This window comes from Equus asinus, chromosome 2, assembly GCF_041296235.1.
Source record: "Equus asinus isolate D_3611 breed Donkey chromosome 2, EquAss-T2T_v2, whole genome shotgun sequence".
Lineage (NCBI taxonomy): Eukaryota > Metazoa > Chordata > Mammalia > Perissodactyla > Equidae > Equus > Equus asinus.
The window spans coordinates 120,379,799-120,400,699 of NC_091791.1; the positions used below are offsets into that span (position 1 = coordinate 120,379,799).

Sequence of the window (20,901 nt, forward strand, 5' to 3'; positions counted from 1 at the left end):
TCTGGCTTTCCACCAATAGATTTTCTTTCAAAACGACTCCTCCTAATGTCCTCCTTTTTCTCTACAAAGTAACGTTCCTCTCCTTTGTTTGCTGGACTTGCTTATGGTTTTTGCTATAGCTTACTTGTCCCAAATGGCAATTCCTCTGCTATTCCAAAATAAACCCATTTTTCTAGTAAAATAAACAGCCATTTTATTTGTTTAGGTCAACAGAAGGAAAAGAAAAATACTTCCAGAATGAGGCACTGGAGCCTGCAAGAGAAAGTTTGCCAGATGTTACCAGAAGCAATATGTTTCGTGAATCTCAATACTGCCTTCTCAGCAATAAGAAGAGGCTTTCAGACAAAGGGAAGTGAAATAGGGGGCAGAGCCATTGGCCACAGTGGTAATTTAAATTTCAGCCTTGCAAATCATAATAACAAAAATTAGGAAAACCTAACTTGAAGGTTTCCATTGCAAAACAACATTGTGGTACGTGCATTGCATTCTGAAATACGGCATCTCCTCTCTCTCCAAATGCACTTCCCATTTCTGTAAATTAACACAGAGACCCCCAGAAGACTAAAGGTGTTCTTTATTTATCTCTCTTGAATTTCATTTCACAGTTAATTTCTAAACCAAATACTACATGGGCTCCCAGATTAAACATGAAAGGACCCAGAGCAATGAGACATGATCTCACACAAACGCTGCATCACTTTGCTTCAATTAGATAAAGTGGGTGAAAGGGAAAGAAAAGCCTGTGTGTTTCCAGCAGAAAGGAGCCTATGGTTGCAAACCTTCTTAAAACATAATTCCAGGGGTTGGATAAAGGGCACATGGGAAAAAGTATTATTTCCTTTACGTTGTGAAATATTTTTCATGAAGATTGTGTCAGACTGTTTTAATATGATTTCATATTAAGTATAAGAGCATAGAAGCCTTAGCTGTGATAATAGCATTTTCAGAACGCTGCACTGGGAAATCTCTGGGGAAGCCCTATTAGAGATGCAAAGTTCAAGAATTAGGAAGGTCAGTTCAATTTTGTTCTTTGGGGCTTTCAACAAGAGCTACTTTAGAAGGATGAGAAATATGACCCCAAAACCTCAGGTAAGAAAGTGCCAATCAGGATTATCTGCAGGACCAGAAGTTTAAATAACCCAAGGAATTTTCCAAAATGATTTTTATCCCATCAAGCTATTAAAAGGCCAAAGGGAACTCTGGCTGACACTTTATTCCCACTCAGTCACTCTTGGGTCAGAGGTAGATGATGCTCCCGCTCCCAGGAGCCAGGTTAGACCAGACCCAGAGTAGGACTTCGGCACCTGGTAAAATATCTAAAGATACTCTGGAAACATTCTTGTTTAATAAATCTTTACTTAACACTTACTCTATACCAGGCACTGTCTGAGGCACCAGGAAGTGATACTGAACAAAACCAGCAGACAACATACATAAGTGAGTGAACTAAATGGCACACTAGAAAGTGATAAGTGTGACACATCTACTGCAGAGTGGGCCAAGAGGGATCAGGGAACATACAATGTGTATGGAGAGCAGCTGGCAGCAGCAGGTATTCACCCACATAGAACATATTCACCAACATAGATCATAACCCTGGAGCATAAAAAAAATTTCAACCAATTTAAAGAACTGAAGTCATACAGAGTAAGTTCTCTGGCCACAAATGAATCAAACTATAATTCAGTAACACAAAGGCAACGAGAAAATCTCTAAACATTTAGAAATTTTAAAACACACTTCTAAATAATCTATGAGTCAAGGAGGAAGGCTCAAGGGAGATTTTAAAAACTGAGAGAACTAAATAAGACTGAAAGTTGAACATATCAAAATCTGTAAGATGAAACTAAAGAAGTGTTGAGAGGGAAAATTATAGCAATAAATATCCAAGTTAGAAAAGAGAGATTTTTTCCAGGTATGCAAGGCTGGTCCAATGTTCTAAAATAAATCAATGTAATCCACCATATCAAATAGCTAATGAAAAAAATCAATTGACACAAAAAAGTCACTAATGAAACACAACACCTAATAACGGTAAAAAAAAAAAAAAAAACTCTCAGTACACTAGGAAAAGAAAAGAACTTCCTCAATTTCAGAAAGAGCATCTACAAAATAGACAGCTAACTTTATACTTAATGGTGAAAGACTGAATGTTTTCCCTTTAAAATAAAGAACAGGAAAGGACACCCACTCTCACCACTCTTATTTTAGCCACTGCAACAAAGAAAGAAAAGAAAATTAAAGGCATAAGGATTTGAAAATAAGGAATAAAACCATTCCTATAGCAAATTACATGATTGTATACATAAAAAATCCCACAGAATCTACAAAAAACTCCAAGAACTAATAAGTAAATTAAAAATATTATTAGTCTTGTTATTAACAATAAAGTAACAGAATACAAGATCAATATACAAAAATCAATTGCATTTATATATACTGAGAATGAAAAAATGGAAATCAAAATAAAAACACAATCCAATTTACAATTGCTCCAAAGAAAAACAAATAGTTATAAATTTAACAAAACATGTACATGATGCATGTGATGAAAAATTATAAAAGAAATCAAAGAAGACCTACATAGATGGGGAGATATACCATGTTCATGGACTTCAAGGCCATTCTAAGATATATATGGAAAGAGAAAGGCCATAAAGTAGCCAAAAAAATTTTGAGGGAAAAAAAGTGGGAGGATCCCTCTTCCCAATGTCAACACTTATGATATATATGCAGTAATCAAGATAGTGTGGTACTGGTGGAAGAATAGACACCAAGATCAATGGAACAGAATAAATAACTCAGAAGTATAGCCACACAAATATGGCCAATTAGCTTTTAACAAAGAAGTAAAAGCAATTCAAGAAACTTCCAATGAACTTTTTAACAAATAGTGCTGGAGCAATTAGACATCCATAGGTTAAAAAATGGATCTCCCTCTAAAGGTCACACTTTGAAAAAAAACTAACTCAAAATGGATCATGGACTTAAACAGAAAAAGGAAAACTACAAAACTTTTACTTTTAAAAAAAAGTAAAAGTGTAAAAAAAATGCAAAAAATAAAAATTTTAGGAAAGAACATAGGAAAAAATCTTTGGGACCTAAGTCTAGGCAAAGAGTTCTTAAACTTGACACCAAAAGCACAATCTATAAAAGGAAAAATTTATCAACTAGACTGAGAGAAAATATTTGCAAACCACATATCTAACAAGACCTTATATCTAGAATACACAAAGAACGCTTAAAACTCAACATTAAAAAACCATTTTTAAATGTTCATGTAGCTTTGTTTGTAATAGTCCCACACTGAAAAAAAAACATTTTTAACCATTCAAAGGATGAATGCTTAAACAAACCACTCCACCTATACCATGAAATGTTATTCAGTAATAAAAAGGAACAAACTATGGATATATGCAACAATTTAGACGAACCTCAAGGAAATCGTACTGAGTGAATAAAGCCAATAACAAAAGAATACATACTATCTTATTGCATTACAAAGCATTGGTGAAATAACATAATGGTAGAGAGGGAAAACAGATTAGTAGTGGCCAGGCCTTAGGAATGGTGGGGAAGGGGCTGGGTGTGGCTATACGGGGCTATCACAGGGAGCCTGCGGTGAGGGTACAGTTGAGTATCTTTACTGTGGTGCTGGTTACACAAGGCTAAAGATATAAAATTACATAGATCCATACGTGCACACACACACACAAATAAGTGTATGTATAACCATTGAAATCTGAATAAGCTCTATGGATCATACCAATGTCAATTTCTTGGTCTTGGTACGGAACCACAGTTGTGAAATAACACGTTAACATTGAGGGAGGCTGGGGAAGGGTGCACGGGACTTCCCTGTACATTTCTTTGCAACCTCCAGTGAATCTGTAATTATTTCAAAACAAAAAAGATTTTTTAAATAGACAATATAGCCAGAAGATTATAATATGGAGCAGCTGGGAGGTGATGCCTTATCCTACGGGGCACCAGTTCACCTGACTGACTAACAAGGAGTCCAAGGGTGCCCTCAATGAGCCAATATCAATGAACAAATGTATTTGGTTTCTTCTCACCTGTGGTTTCTGCCAGGGTAGAAGCCATGTTGAATTGGTGTCTTTATAGAACTTTTATAACCTCAGGATGGCTGTTGGGAGGGAGCGAAAGGGTTTTTTTTTTTCTGAATGGCTATTAATAATGGCTATTAATTAATGAAAGATTAATAAATATTTACAAACTATATAATTTTCAAAAGTTGTGCAATTATACAAAAAAAATACAAACCTTAGAATAACAGAGAAGTCTTTTCAAAAATAAATTGGCACTGGACTATATTTTTTTGATTACTAGTGACTAACTGATTAAAGCACATTGAATTTATTAAATCCATAAGTTCAAAATGATATTCAGAAAAACAGAAGAGAGACACAAACTCAGTGCACACCACCAGAAGTTGCTAAGGCAACAACTCACTACTATGAAAATCAACAATTAAAGAAAAATAATTTATGTTATATTTCTGGCATGAAATGAGTTTCACATTAAGGAAATTGAGAGAAAGCTGTTCAATACAGAATGACATTTATAAATGCAGATAGAATGGAAGAATTAGAAAGTTTATTGTAAATGCTAATGAAGTTATTGATTTAGGCAATGGTCCCTGATATTAAAACCATTAGGAGCAAAGGTAAGAGGGAGCTTGACAATAAACAGGCCAGGCTGCCACCAGCTAAATTCACTGATCAATCTCAGCATCCCTGAAAGGGAGACATCCAGACATTACGCTCCTCCTCTTTGATGCAATTCAAAGTCCCAGCACACCTGTGAAGTATGTAGGCCCCAAAAGTGAACCTGAAGGCTCCAGAAGTAAATTGCAGTCTGTAGGAAATAGGGAGGATCAAGTAACAAATTAATCCTATGAGGAACCCATCAGCCCAATCCAAGGTGCAGGATATTCTACAGAACAACAGAATAGGATTTTCCAACTAGATGGTGGGGCAGTAAAGACTTAACCTGCAGGCCTGAGGTTGCCATCATTAGAAGGGCCTTCAGAAGAGCCTGCTCTAGGGTTGGCCCTTGGCTGGTATCTGGGTACTTGGCTTTGGAATGTTCCCTATGTTACCAAGTGATAAGGTTGTTCCGTGGGCATGGAGCACTGCATTCTGCTGCACCAGCATGCCGAGACTTTTTGTATAAAAAATGTTATTTATGGTTTTAACACCTGCCTTCCTTCTGGGAGGCTGGGACTTTGGCAGGCTAAGCGTGCCTGTGTGATAAGCCCCCAACAAAACTTTGGGCTCTGAGTCTCAAGCAGGCTTCCCTGGGCAGAAACAGTGCTGCTAGAGGAAGGGGCGTGTTCTGTGTGGACCCTTCCAGGAGAGACCTTTCAGAAGCCTATTCTTGGACTCCTCTAGACTCTTCCTCATGAGTCTTCTCCCATTCCTGGTCATAGTAGTAGACCACAACCCAGAGCACAGCTTCCTCTGAGTCTGGGAGTCCTTCTAAAAACCCACAGAGTATGTGAGTGGTCATGGGAACCCCAAAACAATGATACTATTGATTGAAAAGAGAATAGAGCTGCTCTAGAATAAAAGAGACAGAAGAGATACAACAACTAAACCAATGAGTGGACCTTGTGGGACAACTGGGGGCTCAACTTCCTGGAGCTGACATTCCTCCCCAGGCAGACTAGACAACTGCAGGCAAACTTCTGGAACTTTTCTGGCCACTCCTCTCTCTGACGGCTGCAAGGCATTTCTGATACCTATCTGACACTCAAGAAGAAATACCCCTTCAGAACCACATCCTCTACTGATCTTCCAGGCTTGATCTACTGTAGCCAACAGTCTCGTCAATGTGTTGCTGTAAATCTGGTTTCACAATTAAACCAATGATGGATCTACCGAGCCCAGACATGGTCTACATTCTGCTTCGTGCTATTAAAGTTAGACCCACACTAAAAGTTTCCCAGAAACACTGAATTTATAGGAGAGGAGATCATCTGTGAAAAGGCCCACTAGCTGAGTTGATGAAATGTAACAGATAATAATCCTTCCCCACATACCCCGAGGTCTCCTGAGTCCCCGTCATGCACACAATCCTATGAAGCAGGTTGGGGACATATGAACCTGCCCATCTTATAAGAAAATCCTGCATCTCAGAGAGGCTTAACACTTGTCCCCGCAGGGTCACACTTCCAGTGAAGGTGAGAAAATCCCATGCATATTCAGTTTTTTCAGGTAACTTTTGCCAGTGCCTGCCAAAACTCAGCTTGCATACGTCAGTTGTCAAGACTCAACAAATATTCCAGCACAAGTCAATTTTCTTCCTAGAATGAGGGAAATGTTATTTTTGAGGAAAGATACTATTGCAATTTGATTAAGAAGCAGGACTGAGGGGGCCAGCCCCATGGCTGAATGGTTAAGTTCATAGGTTCTGCTTCAGTGGCCCAGGATTTTGTGGGTTTGGATCCTGGGCACAGACATAGCACCGCTCATCAAGCCATGCTGATGTGGCATCCCACATAGCACAACCAGAAGGACCTACAACTAGAATATACAACTATGTGCTGGGGGGCTTTGGGGAGAAGAAGAAAAAGAAAAAAGAGAAGCAAGACTCAGACCATCCAGAGCACCCAAGTTAAAAGACACTTACTTGTGGGCACAGATGAATCTAGGAGAACAAGCATGACAGTTACCTCAAATATAATCAGCACGTAGACACCGGCAAGGATGACTGCGGCAATGGTCACTTGTGCCTCCACGCTTGCCCGGAGGTACTGATGAGCCATCAGAAGAGGAATAGCCGGGGTGTGCTGGAGGGAGGCTCGAATGCTGATGGAAACGGTGTCTCTGCAGAATGAAGCAAAAGTTTTACTGCTGGTAAGGGAAACAGACCTACATCAATAACTAGTGACTGCTCCCTTGGTGTCTTTCCCAACATAAGTCATCCATGGCCATAACCAGGGCCCAAACTGACCTTAGAGTGATTCAACCCAATGCCTGACCTGGCAGGAGAGGAGCTCTGAGCATAGGTGAGCAGTGTGAGATGCCACCCCCCAACTCATGCCCAGGCCCATCTGATGTAGGCTCCTCAGCTCACATCAGGCAGCATCTGCCTCACTGCAGGTGCCACTCCAACAATTAACAGGGAGCAGGGATGTTCACATTGGTTATAGCCGTTTAATTTTCTCTCCTCCTCCTCACCACACACCTGACTGCTTTTCCCACTAACAAATAGCAAAGCCAACTTTTCTCACATGTGAGAAATTCAGAAAATGACCATGTGCACCCTGAGAACACGTAGACAGGTTGTCACTGATAGCAGGGAAAAACCACCAAGAAGCATGCAAGTAATCAACAGTATGTGGCCTGCTGACACTACAGCACTTTCCTGAATGTTCAGTCAGTAACTGTTCTGACCTGAATTGTGTCTCCCCAAAATTCATACATTGGCATCCTAACACTCAGTACTTCAGACTGTGACCGTTTGGAGACAGAGTCTCTACAGAGGTGATTAATTTAAAATGAGGCTGTTATATTCCAATCTGACTGGTGTCCTTATAAGAAGAGGAGATTGGGATACAGACACATACAGAGGGAATGTGAAAACACCGCAAGAAGATGGCCATCTACATGCCAAAGAGAGAATCCTCAGAAGAGACAAACCCTGCTGACACCTTAAGGAAATAAATTTCTATTGTTTAAGTCACTCAGTCTGTGGTATTTGTTATGGGAGGCCTAGCAAACTCACACAATAACCAAGAATGCAGACTTAATATGGAGTTGCATTAATTAGAAGAAAAAGACAAGATCCTAAAATTTCCTAGAACACCCATTGTATAGCTTCACAATATTAATGAAATTAAAGCATCATCTACAAAATATCATTTGCTGCCAAATGGACTCTGCAATCAACCCTCTTATCTCCTGACACGTGTGGTTAAGATGCCCTCGCACATCCTTCGTGTTCATTGCCTACACAGGAAGAGCGACTCATCCAAGCCACATAACTGATCCAGCTATTTATGCCAAAAATCAGAGTCCCAGATCAAACTTCTTTAGGTGAACATGTCCCAGAGCACCCTCCCCCAAGACCTCCTCACCTAAGACTCACCTGCTTAGTACCTCAAAGGTCTTGCTCACCACCGAGCGCTCATTTCTTCTTGGGTTTAAAAATATTGTCCAATTATGAGTGACCTGTAAAAGTCAAAGGTAAAATCATGGTAAGGCTTTTAGCCTGAAAGTAAGCTGAGATCTGGCACTATTCAGTGTAGGTGCTGGTTTGGAGTAAGAAAAGGAGAAAGAGGAATAGCAAGGCCTCTTACGTGGCTCCCAGATCCCTGACACTAGAGCATGCCCAGGTGGTATAGAGCAGGAAATTTCCACAACTTGGAGGCTTTGCTTAAGAAAGAAGAATACGGAAGTATGAATACAGAATTTGTGTATGAAGGTCTAGAAGTAAACACAGATTTATTATGACACAAGGAAATCATTGCACGGTACTAGAGACTTGGAGTCTTTGAGGCCTCTGAGGCAACTAAGGAGAAATGCTTGCTTAGAACTGCTTCCTGCTCCAAAGCGGAGGCAGGAAACTCCACACCCATGTCACAGGGGCCCACAGGAGGGATGACCTGAGGACAGAGTTTCCTCTGCTGCAGGCAAATCCACCCCGGCATGTTCTTGTTGAGAGCAGGGTAGAGGAGAAACGAGTTGAGGGGACCAGTTATGAGCAGAGGGAGGGCTGACCAGGGCAGAGGTGGGTGGCCTGACTGAGAGGCCAGGGAACTTTATGGGAGGACAAGAATCTTGTTGCCCACAGATCATAAAGGAAACTGAAAATAGGAACTCTGAAATTGATCAAAGCATGAATGAGAGAACATAAGTTCTCTTAAAACACTTTGGTGTTTGGAAAAAGCATATTAGAAAAAAATCCTTTAGTAAAGATCTCTTGTGTTCTTTGTGTTTCTGGAGCTGGATTTACATGTGGGCTGCAGAGCAGGGAAGCTCCATACCAGCCCTTGGGCAGGCAGCTACGCCAGCAGGCTGCGAAAGGTCACGCCCTCCTCCACGCAAGGCTCATAGACAAAGCAGACAGAGGTGTGCCCACCCCATTTTTACGGAGGAGCCCTCAGCAGCAGGCTGTGCACTTGCATGTGCAAAAGCCGAGTTTACATCCTAAGACCACGGCCAGGGAGACCGGTTTAGAACATCAGTGCTGCACTGGCCACTGCCCGTAAAACTGCAGCCTTGTTCATAAGTAAGACCTTTGTTCTGTGGAGCCTGCTCTGCACAGCAGGAAAATGTGAGGAGTGCGGTAACCCATCAGATGCTCCATTTTGGATGACACAGCCTTGTCCACCAGCAGGGTTTTCTTCTATTGGTTATAACAGGGAAAGCCTATGAACTAGGGATATGATTTCATACAGCAGTCAGCATCATAACCCAGGGGTGTCACCGAGGCTAGGAATTGGAGGATGGGTCAGGGTGCACAGAGAGGCGCCAGGCCTTGTCCGGGCTCTGCCATGGTGACAACACCACTAATGGCTCTCCCTGTCTTTGCAGGACAGGAACTGAAGTCTTTGTCTTCCAGATGCTGAGCACAGAACCTATCACTATGGAAGCTGAAGCTCAGGGACACCAAGCCCAGTCTGAGTCAAGTGTCCACAAACCCAAGGGAACAGTGGTGTTGGCGTGTCTTCTGTTCCATGAGGTAAGGCCCAGGTCCAACTGTACTTTAACAAAAAAACCAAATGCATAATGTTTCCCTAAATTGCCCAGTAAAATCATTCTGAATAAAAAACTTGCAAGCCTGATTTTACTGAAATGGCCAAAGTTTTATAAATTGACTCAGAGAAAAGGGGAATGAGAACCTCAAAGACAAAGACTTGCCTAATCTCGGTGTCATTGCCTTATGTTCTCCCATCAAACCCATTCAAAGGAAATTCAATTTATAAAGAGATGAAATGAGCTTTTACAATTCTGTTTAAATAACTTATAAGTGTAACCTGCTGTGGCCGCCGCCATCTGGAGCCTGGAGCGTCCACCTGAGTCACTTCCACCACGACGTGCTCTTCTCTCCCAGGACGACTTGAGCTGCCAGCCACCAGGGCCCCTGCCAGGTCCACCTGGAGCAGCGTGGAGTCCACATGGCTGCTGAGGTTCACAGCTGGGGGAGCATCAAGTTGAACCACAAAACAAGGAGGAGAGGCCTAGGTCCTCCCCCCACCTGCCAAGTGAACACTCTCCTTGGAAGGTGCACAAAGAAATGCATGTCCAGGCTGTTTTCTCCAACTGCGCTGCTGCCCTTGACTGACCCTCCTTACCTCTTCAGCCCCTCACTCCTGACGTGTGCAATTGGTTCTACATTGTTTAACTGTGTTCATTTTGCATCCTCTGGTTTAATGTCTAAGTGGTGTCTCCCTGTCCTACTATCATCTCTGCTTCCTCTTTTTGCAGCCAGCATGAAACTCCTACCCAAGCTCCTGGACCCATAGATGAGTGGCAGACAGGATTGCTGCACAAATGAACAGACAGACCTATCCACTTCCATGCCCAAATCCTAAGGGCTCAGCCTCTACTTATAAGGTGAGAAATAACAAAGAGCACTGAAAATGAGAATTCTGAACCTCGCTAAATCAGTGCTGTCCACTGTGGTGAGAGGAGCGAAATCCCCTCAAAGATGTGAACGGCTCTTGACCAGGGAGAGTTATCAGGAAAGGAGGCTCCCTCCCTCAAAACATGATACTCACAGTGCTTATCCCCCCTGCAGCCTAGCCCCTCACCTCCCACATCCCACATTTGGGTGCTGTACAAGTGTAGGAGCCTGTGCTACACGGCCCTTCTCTCTGCTCCAGGCCAACTCCCACCTCTGCAGCAAGGTTCTGGGGGACACGACATGGAGTCTACACAGTGGCTAGCCCAGTCATTTTGACCCAGAAGAGACAACTTCTGTAGGTGGAAAAATGAATCTCAAAATGGTGTATGCTTTATGTGAGGTCTCAAAAGTCTTGGCAGCAGCTCACTGGTTGTGGGAGGATGCAGTAGCCAGTTCCTTTACTTTTCCTTAAAACCCTAAAAGAAACAGGTGGTTTATTAAGCAAACTTAGGCAGAAGGCAGAACTTCACTGCTGCCAGAGTGTCTACAGGATTTGCATTGAGTGTTGGGGAATGCCAGTGAATGGTTAATCCTTTTTCATTGTCTAGTTCCTCCATCAAAATGTAGTCATGCACCACATAATGGCATTTCGGTAATGACAAACTGCATATTCGATAGTGGTCCCATAAGATTAGCACCATGTAGCCTAGGTGTGTAGTAAGCTATACCATCCAGGTGTGTGTAAATATGCTCTATGATGTTCACATGATGAAACTGCCTAATGTATTTCTCCAAATGTGTCCCTGTTAAGTGACATTTGACTGTACTGGTTTTTAAAAAATGTACAAAAACATCCTAGTAAAGAAAGTGTTTTATCAGCACTGTTGGCCGTATGAGACCCCAGAATGGGCAGCTGTCCCCAGCACTTGGTTGGTCTCCACACACCTATGCTGCTACTGGGGTTCCAAAAAGGACAAATGGAAAATAAAAGTCACACATAAGGCAGGATGTACTAAGAAAAGCTCAAAGAGACACTGCCGCTTCTGCCACACCAAAATTATTCCTGTCCTGGTCCTTCCCCAGGGCAGACACAGGATATGGAGCAGGGAGAAATTATTTCAGCACAAAATGGATTCTAGCTGCCTTGCAGAAACCCAGGAAATGGAACAGCACCATCTGGAGGCTAATATTGGAAGAGCAGTAGCTTCTCCCTCTAATATTTAATGAATGTTTTTGGATCATCTATTGCGTACCAAGAGCAAAATGAATAAAACAAAGACTTTGTCCTCAGGAGTCTCATGCCCTAGCAGGGAGATGACTAGGGAATAATTAAAGCACCTTACGATTAACCATCCAAATAGAGACATGCAAAAATCCAAGAGTCACATGACCCCATGTACTTCCAGCCTTCCTTTCCTGTCTTTCCAGATGTTCACCATGTGCTTAGGATTCAAAACCCAGCAGGATGTTCTGGTGTCAGCAGTGACTTCCAGATCCCAGCAAACAGGAGCCTCTGGTGGAGGCCCACCCCTGCAGGCAGCTTTGATCCTTGCTTCCCAGCCATGTTGGACTGTCTGCCCTGCTCCTGATACACAGTCCCCTGCCTTTGCCTCAAATGCCTCCCCCAATCTGGAGAATCCCTCCATCCCTCCTATCTTTTAAGATCTTGCTCAAGCTCCCCTCTCTTTAAACTCTTCCTTGCATCCACGACTCCAGGACCCTCTTGCTCTTTCCCACATTCCTCCATAGACAGGGCATACTCTGTTAAAGCATTTATTCACACCATACTGGGGTTTGTTTTAGATTTTTCTCCGCAACTGGTCTAGCTCCTCAAGAGAAAGAATCCTATCTTATTCATTTCTCTCCTCCTCTGGAGACCAATGTCCTTCTTGTCACATTAGATGTCCCCAACAAATATTTGTTTAACTGATAAATATTTGTTCATAGCATCATCCTTGACGTCCTCCGAACCTAGATCAGAGTCCCTGCCAGATGGGGCATGGAGAAGAGGAGACAGAAACCACCGCCTTCCCCTGACTGCATCAACCACGTCCTCCTGCCTTTCCCATCACCCAAATTTAAGCCATCTTTCAAGACCTAACCTGACACACCCCCTTAACCCTCCTCCCACTCTGTAAGCCCCTAGACCTCCCTCCATTGAGTTCCTCGCTAATTGTCTCCCTATTATTCCTCCAGTGAGCATGACCTCCTACTGGCTCTGGTTGTTCCAAGTCAGGTGGCTGTCCTGGAGGCCCAGGCCTGGTGGGGAGAAAGACAAGTGAGCAGAGCACTTCTGAACAGCAGGTGACACATGCTGCTGCCAGGCATGGAACTAGTCTGAGAGAGCCTCTGGGCAGGCCTTCATTTCTACCTATTCTGTAGAGTCCTCTTGGGCTTACCCTTCAGTTTGCAGCAGAGCCTATCAAATGTCTCTCCTCGACCAAAGTCTAGTCAAGGTCCTCTAAACCCTCTTCTTGACTAGGCCTCATCCTTGGCCTGATGAGCCCAGTTCATCCAGAATCTCCCTACTATTGATACCCAAACAAGTTCCTCTTAGTAATTTTCCATCCTCTCCCTCACTCTGCCCACTGGCTGTAGATCCCCCACTGCCTCTGTTATGTTCAGAACTGAGTTCGATCTCTGCCCTATTGCAATAGTCTTGAGAAAAGTCTTCCTTGACTGTTTAACTCTGGCTGGCACAATTTTTCTTTGACACACTCTTTCTTTAATTGAATGGAGGTAAAAAAGAAATGGGGCCCCTTTGGACTCATCCTCATGATAAAAACAGGAGCAATGTTATTTGATAAAGTATGAAAGATTAAGGATTGATCAATTTATGAAAAATACATCTGTCTCATGCCAATGTTATTTTCTCCAGCATTTGGGACCAAATGCGTGAATAATTGCCCTTAATCTCTAGAGTGACTCTGGCCAATAGAATTCTCTGTGGTGATACAAATGTTTTATTTCTGCACTATCTGATATGGTAGCCACTAACCACATGTGGCTATTGAGCACCTGAAATGTGGCTGATCTGAAGGAAGAAGTGACGCTTGAATGTTATTCACATCATTAATATAAATTTAAATTTAAAGAGCCACAGGTGGCCAGTGGCTACTATATTGGACAACATAGTTCTAAGGTAGTCTAGGGAGCTTAACACGAAAGTGAAGAAGAACAGGAAGGGACAAAATCCTTTAATGTGTCTAATGTTTCCTTGACCTACCCTGAGAAGCCAGGGCTACTATGCAGGGTGTGATGGAAAATGGACCATATGTCAAGAAAGGAAGGAAAGGAGGGAGGGAAGGAAGGATAGGAGGAAAGCCAGTGAGCAAGCCTAAGTAACCTGCTTATATATAACCTGGCTTACTGACCATTATTCATCTGCCTAATGACCTTGGGCAGGTCTCCCCTGTAACAAGCACAGACAACAATTCAGGAACAAAGCACCTCAAGTGCCTGCAATCACAGCCACTTCCTGTTTCCATGCTTTACCTGCAATTACTGAGGTGACAAAGCTCGACTGTTACAAAGGAGACACAAAAGTTCACGGGGGGGGGGAATAGCTTTGTTATTCTCCAGATAAAGGAGAGTTGGACTTTCTCCAAAAAGCAGTTCCTACCAAAACACACCGCAAGTGCTGCCATCCAGGCCTCTCACCTGGCCAGGCCCATCCAGGGATCCAGCCAGAATGAGGGAGGAAGGATGCAGGGGCTCTTCATTCACGAGGACAACCATGAGAACATCGCTACTGGCATTTTACAACAAAGCCTGAATCACATCCTACCTCACACCTGCATATAATGGCCTTGTGATGAGAATTACCTTCAAAGGCTATAGCTCTGGTGCACAGATTCACCCCAAACACACCGACTCCTGCCACCTTTCATAGACTGCAGCGGCAGCTGGCTATCTGAGGGCATAGAGGAGAGACCATTGACATCTCATCTCTCCTTTCACAAACCCCCATAGAGAGTTTTCAGCCTGGGATCTTGGGAAAGGGTCTGTGAGCTTCCAGAAGTCCCTGGGAAATCCAGTAAGAACATTACGCATTTTCTGAGGAGCCATGGGAAACTCAAATAAGCCCTTGTGGGAGTTAATGAGTGACACAGAGTGTCTCTTTGATCAGACTTTGGTCAGCCTCCTCTGAACTCTTCTTTATTAGGCCCTCACTTTGGGGCTTCTGTCTTCATCTCAGCATTGTCCAATTTTAGCAAGAATCTTGCTAAGTGAGTTTAGCCAGAATCTTCCACCCTTGATATCTGATCACCCTCAATATCTAACCAAACTCCTTATCCCCCTCATCCCCCAGGTAATGTCTGATCACCCTGGCCTGCCTTTGGCAAGAATCCTGTGAAGTTCCCCAGACCCCTGATGTTTCCTCTTAGTAATTTTCCATCCACTGCCCCTCACCAGGCTCTTTGGTTATAAATTCCTACTTTTCATTGCTAAATTCAGAGTCAAGCTCAAGCTCTCTCCCTCAACTACAAGACCCCATTGCAGTGGTTTCTTCATCTATAGCTATGGTCCTAACTAAAGTCTGCCTTACCATCTTTAACAAGTGTCACTGAATTTTTTTTTTCTTTAACATTTATGGTGCCTGAGACTCAGACAGGATCAGATTCATCATTGAACTCCCAAACAACTCACTCAGGACCACAAGTACACACACTTGAAGCCTCATCTTCACTCCTGACTGATTCAGGATCCTTTAGTGAGTCTGATTCCTGAATCACTGCTCCAGATGACAATCCACTGAAGTTGGTAAGGACAGATTTTGATTCTTAAGATTCTGAGTATATTCTAGAAGCTAGGTAAGAGGCCCAGGTTTCTTTGTTTGAAAGGTATCTGCTGGGCTCTAAGTCTTTCCTCCAGGCTCTTTGTTTAGAGTTAGGATCCACTTCTTGACTCCTGGGCTGGAAGATTTTTTTCCCTAGCTCTTTTTATTTTTTTATTTTTTGGTGAGGAAGATTGGCCCTGAGCTAACATCTGTTGCCAATCTTCCTCTATTTTGTATGTGGGGTCTCACTACAGCATGTCTTGATGAGTGGTGTGTAGGTCTGTGCCCAGGATCCAAACCTGCCAAAGCAGAGCATGCAGACTTAACCACTACACCACCAGGCCAGCCCCCCTGGCTCTTTTTTTTGTTTTTAAAGATTTTTTTTTTTTTTTCCTTTTTCTCCCCAAAGCCCCCTGGGACATAGTTGTGTATTCTTCGTTGTGGGTTCTTCTAGTTGTGGCATGTGGGACACTGCCTCAGCGTGGCCCGACGAGCAGTGCCATGTCCGTGCCCAGGATTCGAACCGACGAAACACTGGGCCGCCTACAGCTGAGCGCGCGAACCCAACCACTTGGCCACGGGGCCAGCCCCCCCCCCCCCCCCCCCGGCTCTTTTTAAGGCCTCTGTTACCTGCTTCTCCTGTGGGAACTTCTCAGTCAACTGAAACCCCTCTTCTTGAACCCCTGCTGAATTTGGAATTCAATGGCCTCTTTAGAAAACTTAAGATCTCACAAAACTGGCTCTTCTAAAACCTCTCCTTTCCCATCATCTCTGCTTCTTCTTCCTCTTCTTACCATCTTCCATTTTCTCTCCAGTTCCCTTGAATCCTTTGATATATCCTCCTTCGAATCCCTACCTCTTCCATCCCTCTGTCTACCCTGCCAGACTTTTCCCTTCCCACTTCAGCCCCTCAATTCTTTAAAGTCATTTGAACTTTAGGCTCTCTGCCCCCATTGGGGGCTTTAAAGGGACTCAGGGACCTTCCAAAAGTAACTACCTGAAGCTGAAAATGAAAAGAGCTCATAGAAATAGACTCTAGAAGTAGAGCTCTAGAAATAGACTGAACATTTTACCCACTTAGATAGCTTTGGAGACAACTAGATAGCCAGTAGATAGATCCTCAGCCTAAAATGTAGTCCACAACCTCCGTAAGATAACATATCAGGGCAAAAGAAAATCTTAAAAATCTTCTCCACAAACATTGGTTAAAACAAAAAGCATTAGCCCTCCTATTGAACAGATCTCATTAACTTGTACATTTGCCAGGAAAACAATTTGGGCAAAAACATAAAATGAAGGAAAGATGACAGCTAACTATTTTACATAAACCAGTTAAGTTTTGTATTACTGACTCACAGCTAAAATTTTAGAATGAAATCTATAAGATCTCTGTTTACTTCTGTCTGTACGTTTATGTATATGTACATATCTATGTATGTTTGACATGTGTATGTGATATTTTTCTACCTCCAGATGAATTTATCTCGAAGAGAATTTATAAAATCTCTTAAAGGAGTTCTAGTCAAATTGGTTTAGAGATAAATGAATGCTTGTATAAATTAAATATTCCTAAAACTCCCAGAAATATAACTAACCCAAGTCCTTTTCAAGTTCACATGACTTGGGTAATCTTTGGTAAATAAGATTAGTTTAATATTGTTGGTTTAACAATAACAGTTATGTCTTCTGAATTATCAGCATTAAGTATAACAAGAGCATACACTTTTATTCTACCTACGTTTACTCGTCAAATAAGGTTAGAAATACTTAGGAAAATAACTTGAAATGATGGCTAGCTTTGTTTGGTGTTATAGTATGTCTGCCTAAAATTAGTTCCCAAAATTTCTGGGTAACTCGCAACCTTAGAGTTATGATAAGTTAAGTCAAGTAATAAGAGTTTTCTTAAATTTCTAAGTAAGATCAATTTTAGCCAGCCCTGGTGGTCTAGTGGTTAAGATTCAACACTCTCCTTGCTGCGGCCTGAGTTCATTTCCCAGTCAGGGAAACACACCACCAAGGTGTTGATTATCATACTGTGGTGGCTGCATGTTGCTGTGATGCTGAAAACTATGCTGCTGGTATTTCAAATACCAGCAGGGTCACGCATGGTGGACAGGTTTCAGTGGAGTTTCCAGACCAAGACAGACTAGGAAGAAGGACACAAATACACACTTCCGAAAATTGGCCATGAAAACTCTTTGAATAGCAGCAGAGCACTGTCTGATACAGCAGCAGAAGGTAAGAGGATGGCACAAAAAGATGGGTAGGGTTCTACTTTGCTGTACACAGGGTTGCTAACAGCAATAAAAATAAACTACTGAAACATTCGTTGCTAAGCATAAGTTTAACTTTACATACTTTTGACTTCTGATTTTATACAGTATAGAGAGACAAAATATATTTGGGTCTGTTAATAAACATCTTCTTTTTGCCAACATGAAAAATTATACTCTGAAAAAACAACATATACCTATAAATGTGACATGGTATATTCATAAAATTTGCTAGTCTGCCACAGAATACAGGTATATGACAGACAATTCACAGTTGTCTATGTCTTAGTTTTCTCTGTAAAAACAAAAGAGATTGTGAATGTTTAAAATTATAATTATTTAATTAAAACTACCAGAAATAATAAAGGCGAAGAGAAACAACTTTGCAGGAAAGATATGAGATATGAAGGATGTGTTTTTGTTCAGAAGAAAAGAAACAAATTTATTCTAAGGTAGAATGACTAGTTATTCCAGAATGAGAAAGAGGAAGATGTAGGGGAAAAAACAACCTGAATGGATATTAGAAAACTAAAATATTTGAGGAAAAGAGATCTCATTTCATGTAGTCAAGCTGGCTAAAATTCAAATGGATTTACCTGTAATTTTTTTAAAAACAAGCCTTAATATCAAAAGTGCACTGATGCAAAACTAGAATTAGATTTTCTCTCTGTTAAAACAACAAAATTTTCTTGGATTATTGGTCTGTTCTTAATAAGAGACTGTAAAAGGTTTTTCTTTACCTTTTAAATAATCTACCTAGGAAGCCAAAGTCTCATGTTTTATCAGAATAATTTCCTGTGCTTTATGTCAACATTTATCATGTTCTTGATTATTTAAGAGAACCTAAGTATTTTTTCATGGTGATCTGTGATCCTATTTATCAAGTGTTTAAATCTTTTGAAGTTTTTGACTTCCCCAAATCAAATCCTAAATTAAAGATTCTTGTTCTTGAACTGACCTTGAGATTTTTCAGAGGACTCCTGGCAAATCTCAAATGATTTATTTTACCTTCTAAGAAAAATGTTAAAAATAATTTGGTTTATTTGGTATACTGAATTGTATAAAAAGGCATTGTCAAATAAGAAGGGATACTTAACCTTCCCTAGGTTATACTTGTATGTGTAAATATTAATATAAGTATTTCAGAAATTGTATGAAATTCACAGAAATGTGTCAAAACCTTCACTGTCCATGAAATGTCTGAGATAATGTTATCAGTCATAAATCTGGTTATTTTGTTAAAATATTGTATGTCACAGAAATAACCAAATTTTCTTGTCAAATGAACTCCCATCATATCTTTAAATATGGCCATTTTAAGTTGTTGTTTGCTTTATTTTGTTTTGTCACCCACAGACAGCTTTTGTTTTACTCTGATGCCTTCCTGAAATGTTTGCAAACAAATATTAAACCATCTTTTTCTCTACCTGATCCCTCCAGAATGTGGAGACTCTGATTGAGTGTTCTTACTTTTATGGCAATATAATTATTTCTGTAAGTTCAATAAAAATCTGTTTCTCCTTACAAAAGGATACAGGAAAAATTGTTTATACTACCAAGACTTTGAGCAGAATGTCATACTTGAGAACTACGTGCACAGAATCTGATTTAAAGAGCTATTGTTGACTTATGGAGTTAACGCTTACAAAGCCTTCTTGGAAAAGTCAACTTAGTACCTGGCTTACAAGATTGCCAGCATTACAGGTGAGTAAGGAAGGTCACTTCATGGCAGGCCCAGGAATCACAGGCCATCTTGGAGACCTTGAAAAGAGAAGAATTCACCCAAATCCACAGATACTGAAGGTGAAACCTAGTGGTGAGTTCCTGTCATGGATTGCTAGCATCAAGATGCTTTTAAAAGTCTAATACGAGATTTCTTATGAAAAGTTCCAACAAAGCAAACTCAAAAAAGCCAATGCGATGAATTCTTGCTGCATTTATGTAAATAATCAGGCCAAACTTAATGAGACTACACTTATTTTGTAACTAAGAATGACCTTACTTTGGTTTTTTTGATCAAAAAGGAGGGTGACTGTAGAGAGAAATTTATGTCAGTGGAAAACTGTAGCGTGCTATAGTGGGTTCTCAATTCTTCTAGTTTCCTCCAACATCTGGCTACAACTCTCCAAACCAACATTTCCAGTTTTTCTCCCACCCTCCTTACTTGGTGCCATGAAGAACTAAAACCTGACTACCCAGATCCTTATTGGGACTATCTAAAGAACTTCTCTGAGCTGAAGCTGGATGCTTCCATGCTCTGCTCCAAGAGATAACCATGACTATGACACTGATATCTATGCCATCATCAGAGACATCCAAACTACAAACCAGAAAATTCCTTGGATTGCCACTGCCATCCTCACTTATTCCATCTAAAGATGCTTTATACTCAATATCTAGAAATTATCTTGACTGGCTGCCCTCTGGACTCAGAAACTGGGTTTCCAAACATTAGTCTTTTTTTTTTTCCATAAGAATCCCCCTCATTAAATGCCTGACTGCTCACACCATCCAGTAAATATCCTCCATTACCAAGTCCCAACAGATAGTTCACCTGGCCCTTAATGAACAAAAGGGGTGACTAAGGAGAAATGGGCTTATACTGTTCAGAGGAAAGAAAAACGTCTCTTCTTTACTTGAACAAGAGGAGGGACTGACAAAGAGTCTTTCTTTGACCAAATTTTGGTCAAGCTCTTCTGAACTCTCTTCTCAACTAGGCCCTGACTTTGTGGCTTCTGTGTTCATCTCTGCATTGTCCAATTTTAGCAAGAATTCTGCTAAGTCAGTTTAGCTACAATTTCCCATTTTCCATATCTGATCACTCTCAATATCTGATCAGATTCCTCATCCCCCACCATCCCCAGTTGGTGTCTGATCACCCTGGCCTGCCATGAGCAAGAATCCTGTGTGGTCAATTTAGCCAGGATCCCCTGCCCCCTGATGTTTCCTCTTAGTAATTTTCCATCCACTGCCCCCAACTGTGCTTCTTGGCTATAAATTCCCACTATCATTGTTGTATTGGGTCAAGCTCGATCTCTCTCTCTCTCTTGAATAAGTTTTTCTGTAACATGATCCACACCACAGACATGTAAGAACCACTCTGTAGCACTCCTATTATCTCACACAGCTCTCTCCATCTCTTCCACTTCTCTTTTTCTCTCTTCATCCAAATACACAGGCTACTCAGAAAACAGGAGAGAGACCTCCCCAGTCACACTCGCTGCGAAGAAAAACCCACTCGCTTGCCAGTTA

At 41.6% G+C, this 20,901-nt stretch overlaps 1 protein-coding gene across 5 annotated transcripts in view; it reads right to left on the reverse strand.

Annotated features, from left to right (window-relative positions):
* The window catches only part of OCA2 (OCA2 melanosomal transmembrane protein), a 361,224-nt gene that overhangs the window by 269,058 nt on the left and 71,265 nt on the right, over nucleotides 1-20,901 (reverse strand). For all 5 annotated transcript variants that reach the window (XR_011498067.1, XR_011498069.1, XM_044763429.2 and 2 more), the window contains 3 exons: nucleotides 10,007-10,167; nucleotides 8,116-8,198; nucleotides 6,698-6,851 (listed from right to left, as the gene is read on the reverse strand). Coding sequence is in view for 3 of the 5 variants with exons in the window: in XM_044763429.2 (XP_044619364.1) it covers nucleotides 6,698-6,851; nucleotides 8,116-8,198; nucleotides 10,007-10,167 (398 nt within the window). In the remaining 2 variants the exon portion in view is untranslated. The remainder of the gene's footprint in view (nucleotides 1-6,697; nucleotides 6,852-8,115; nucleotides 8,199-10,006; nucleotides 10,168-20,901) is intronic.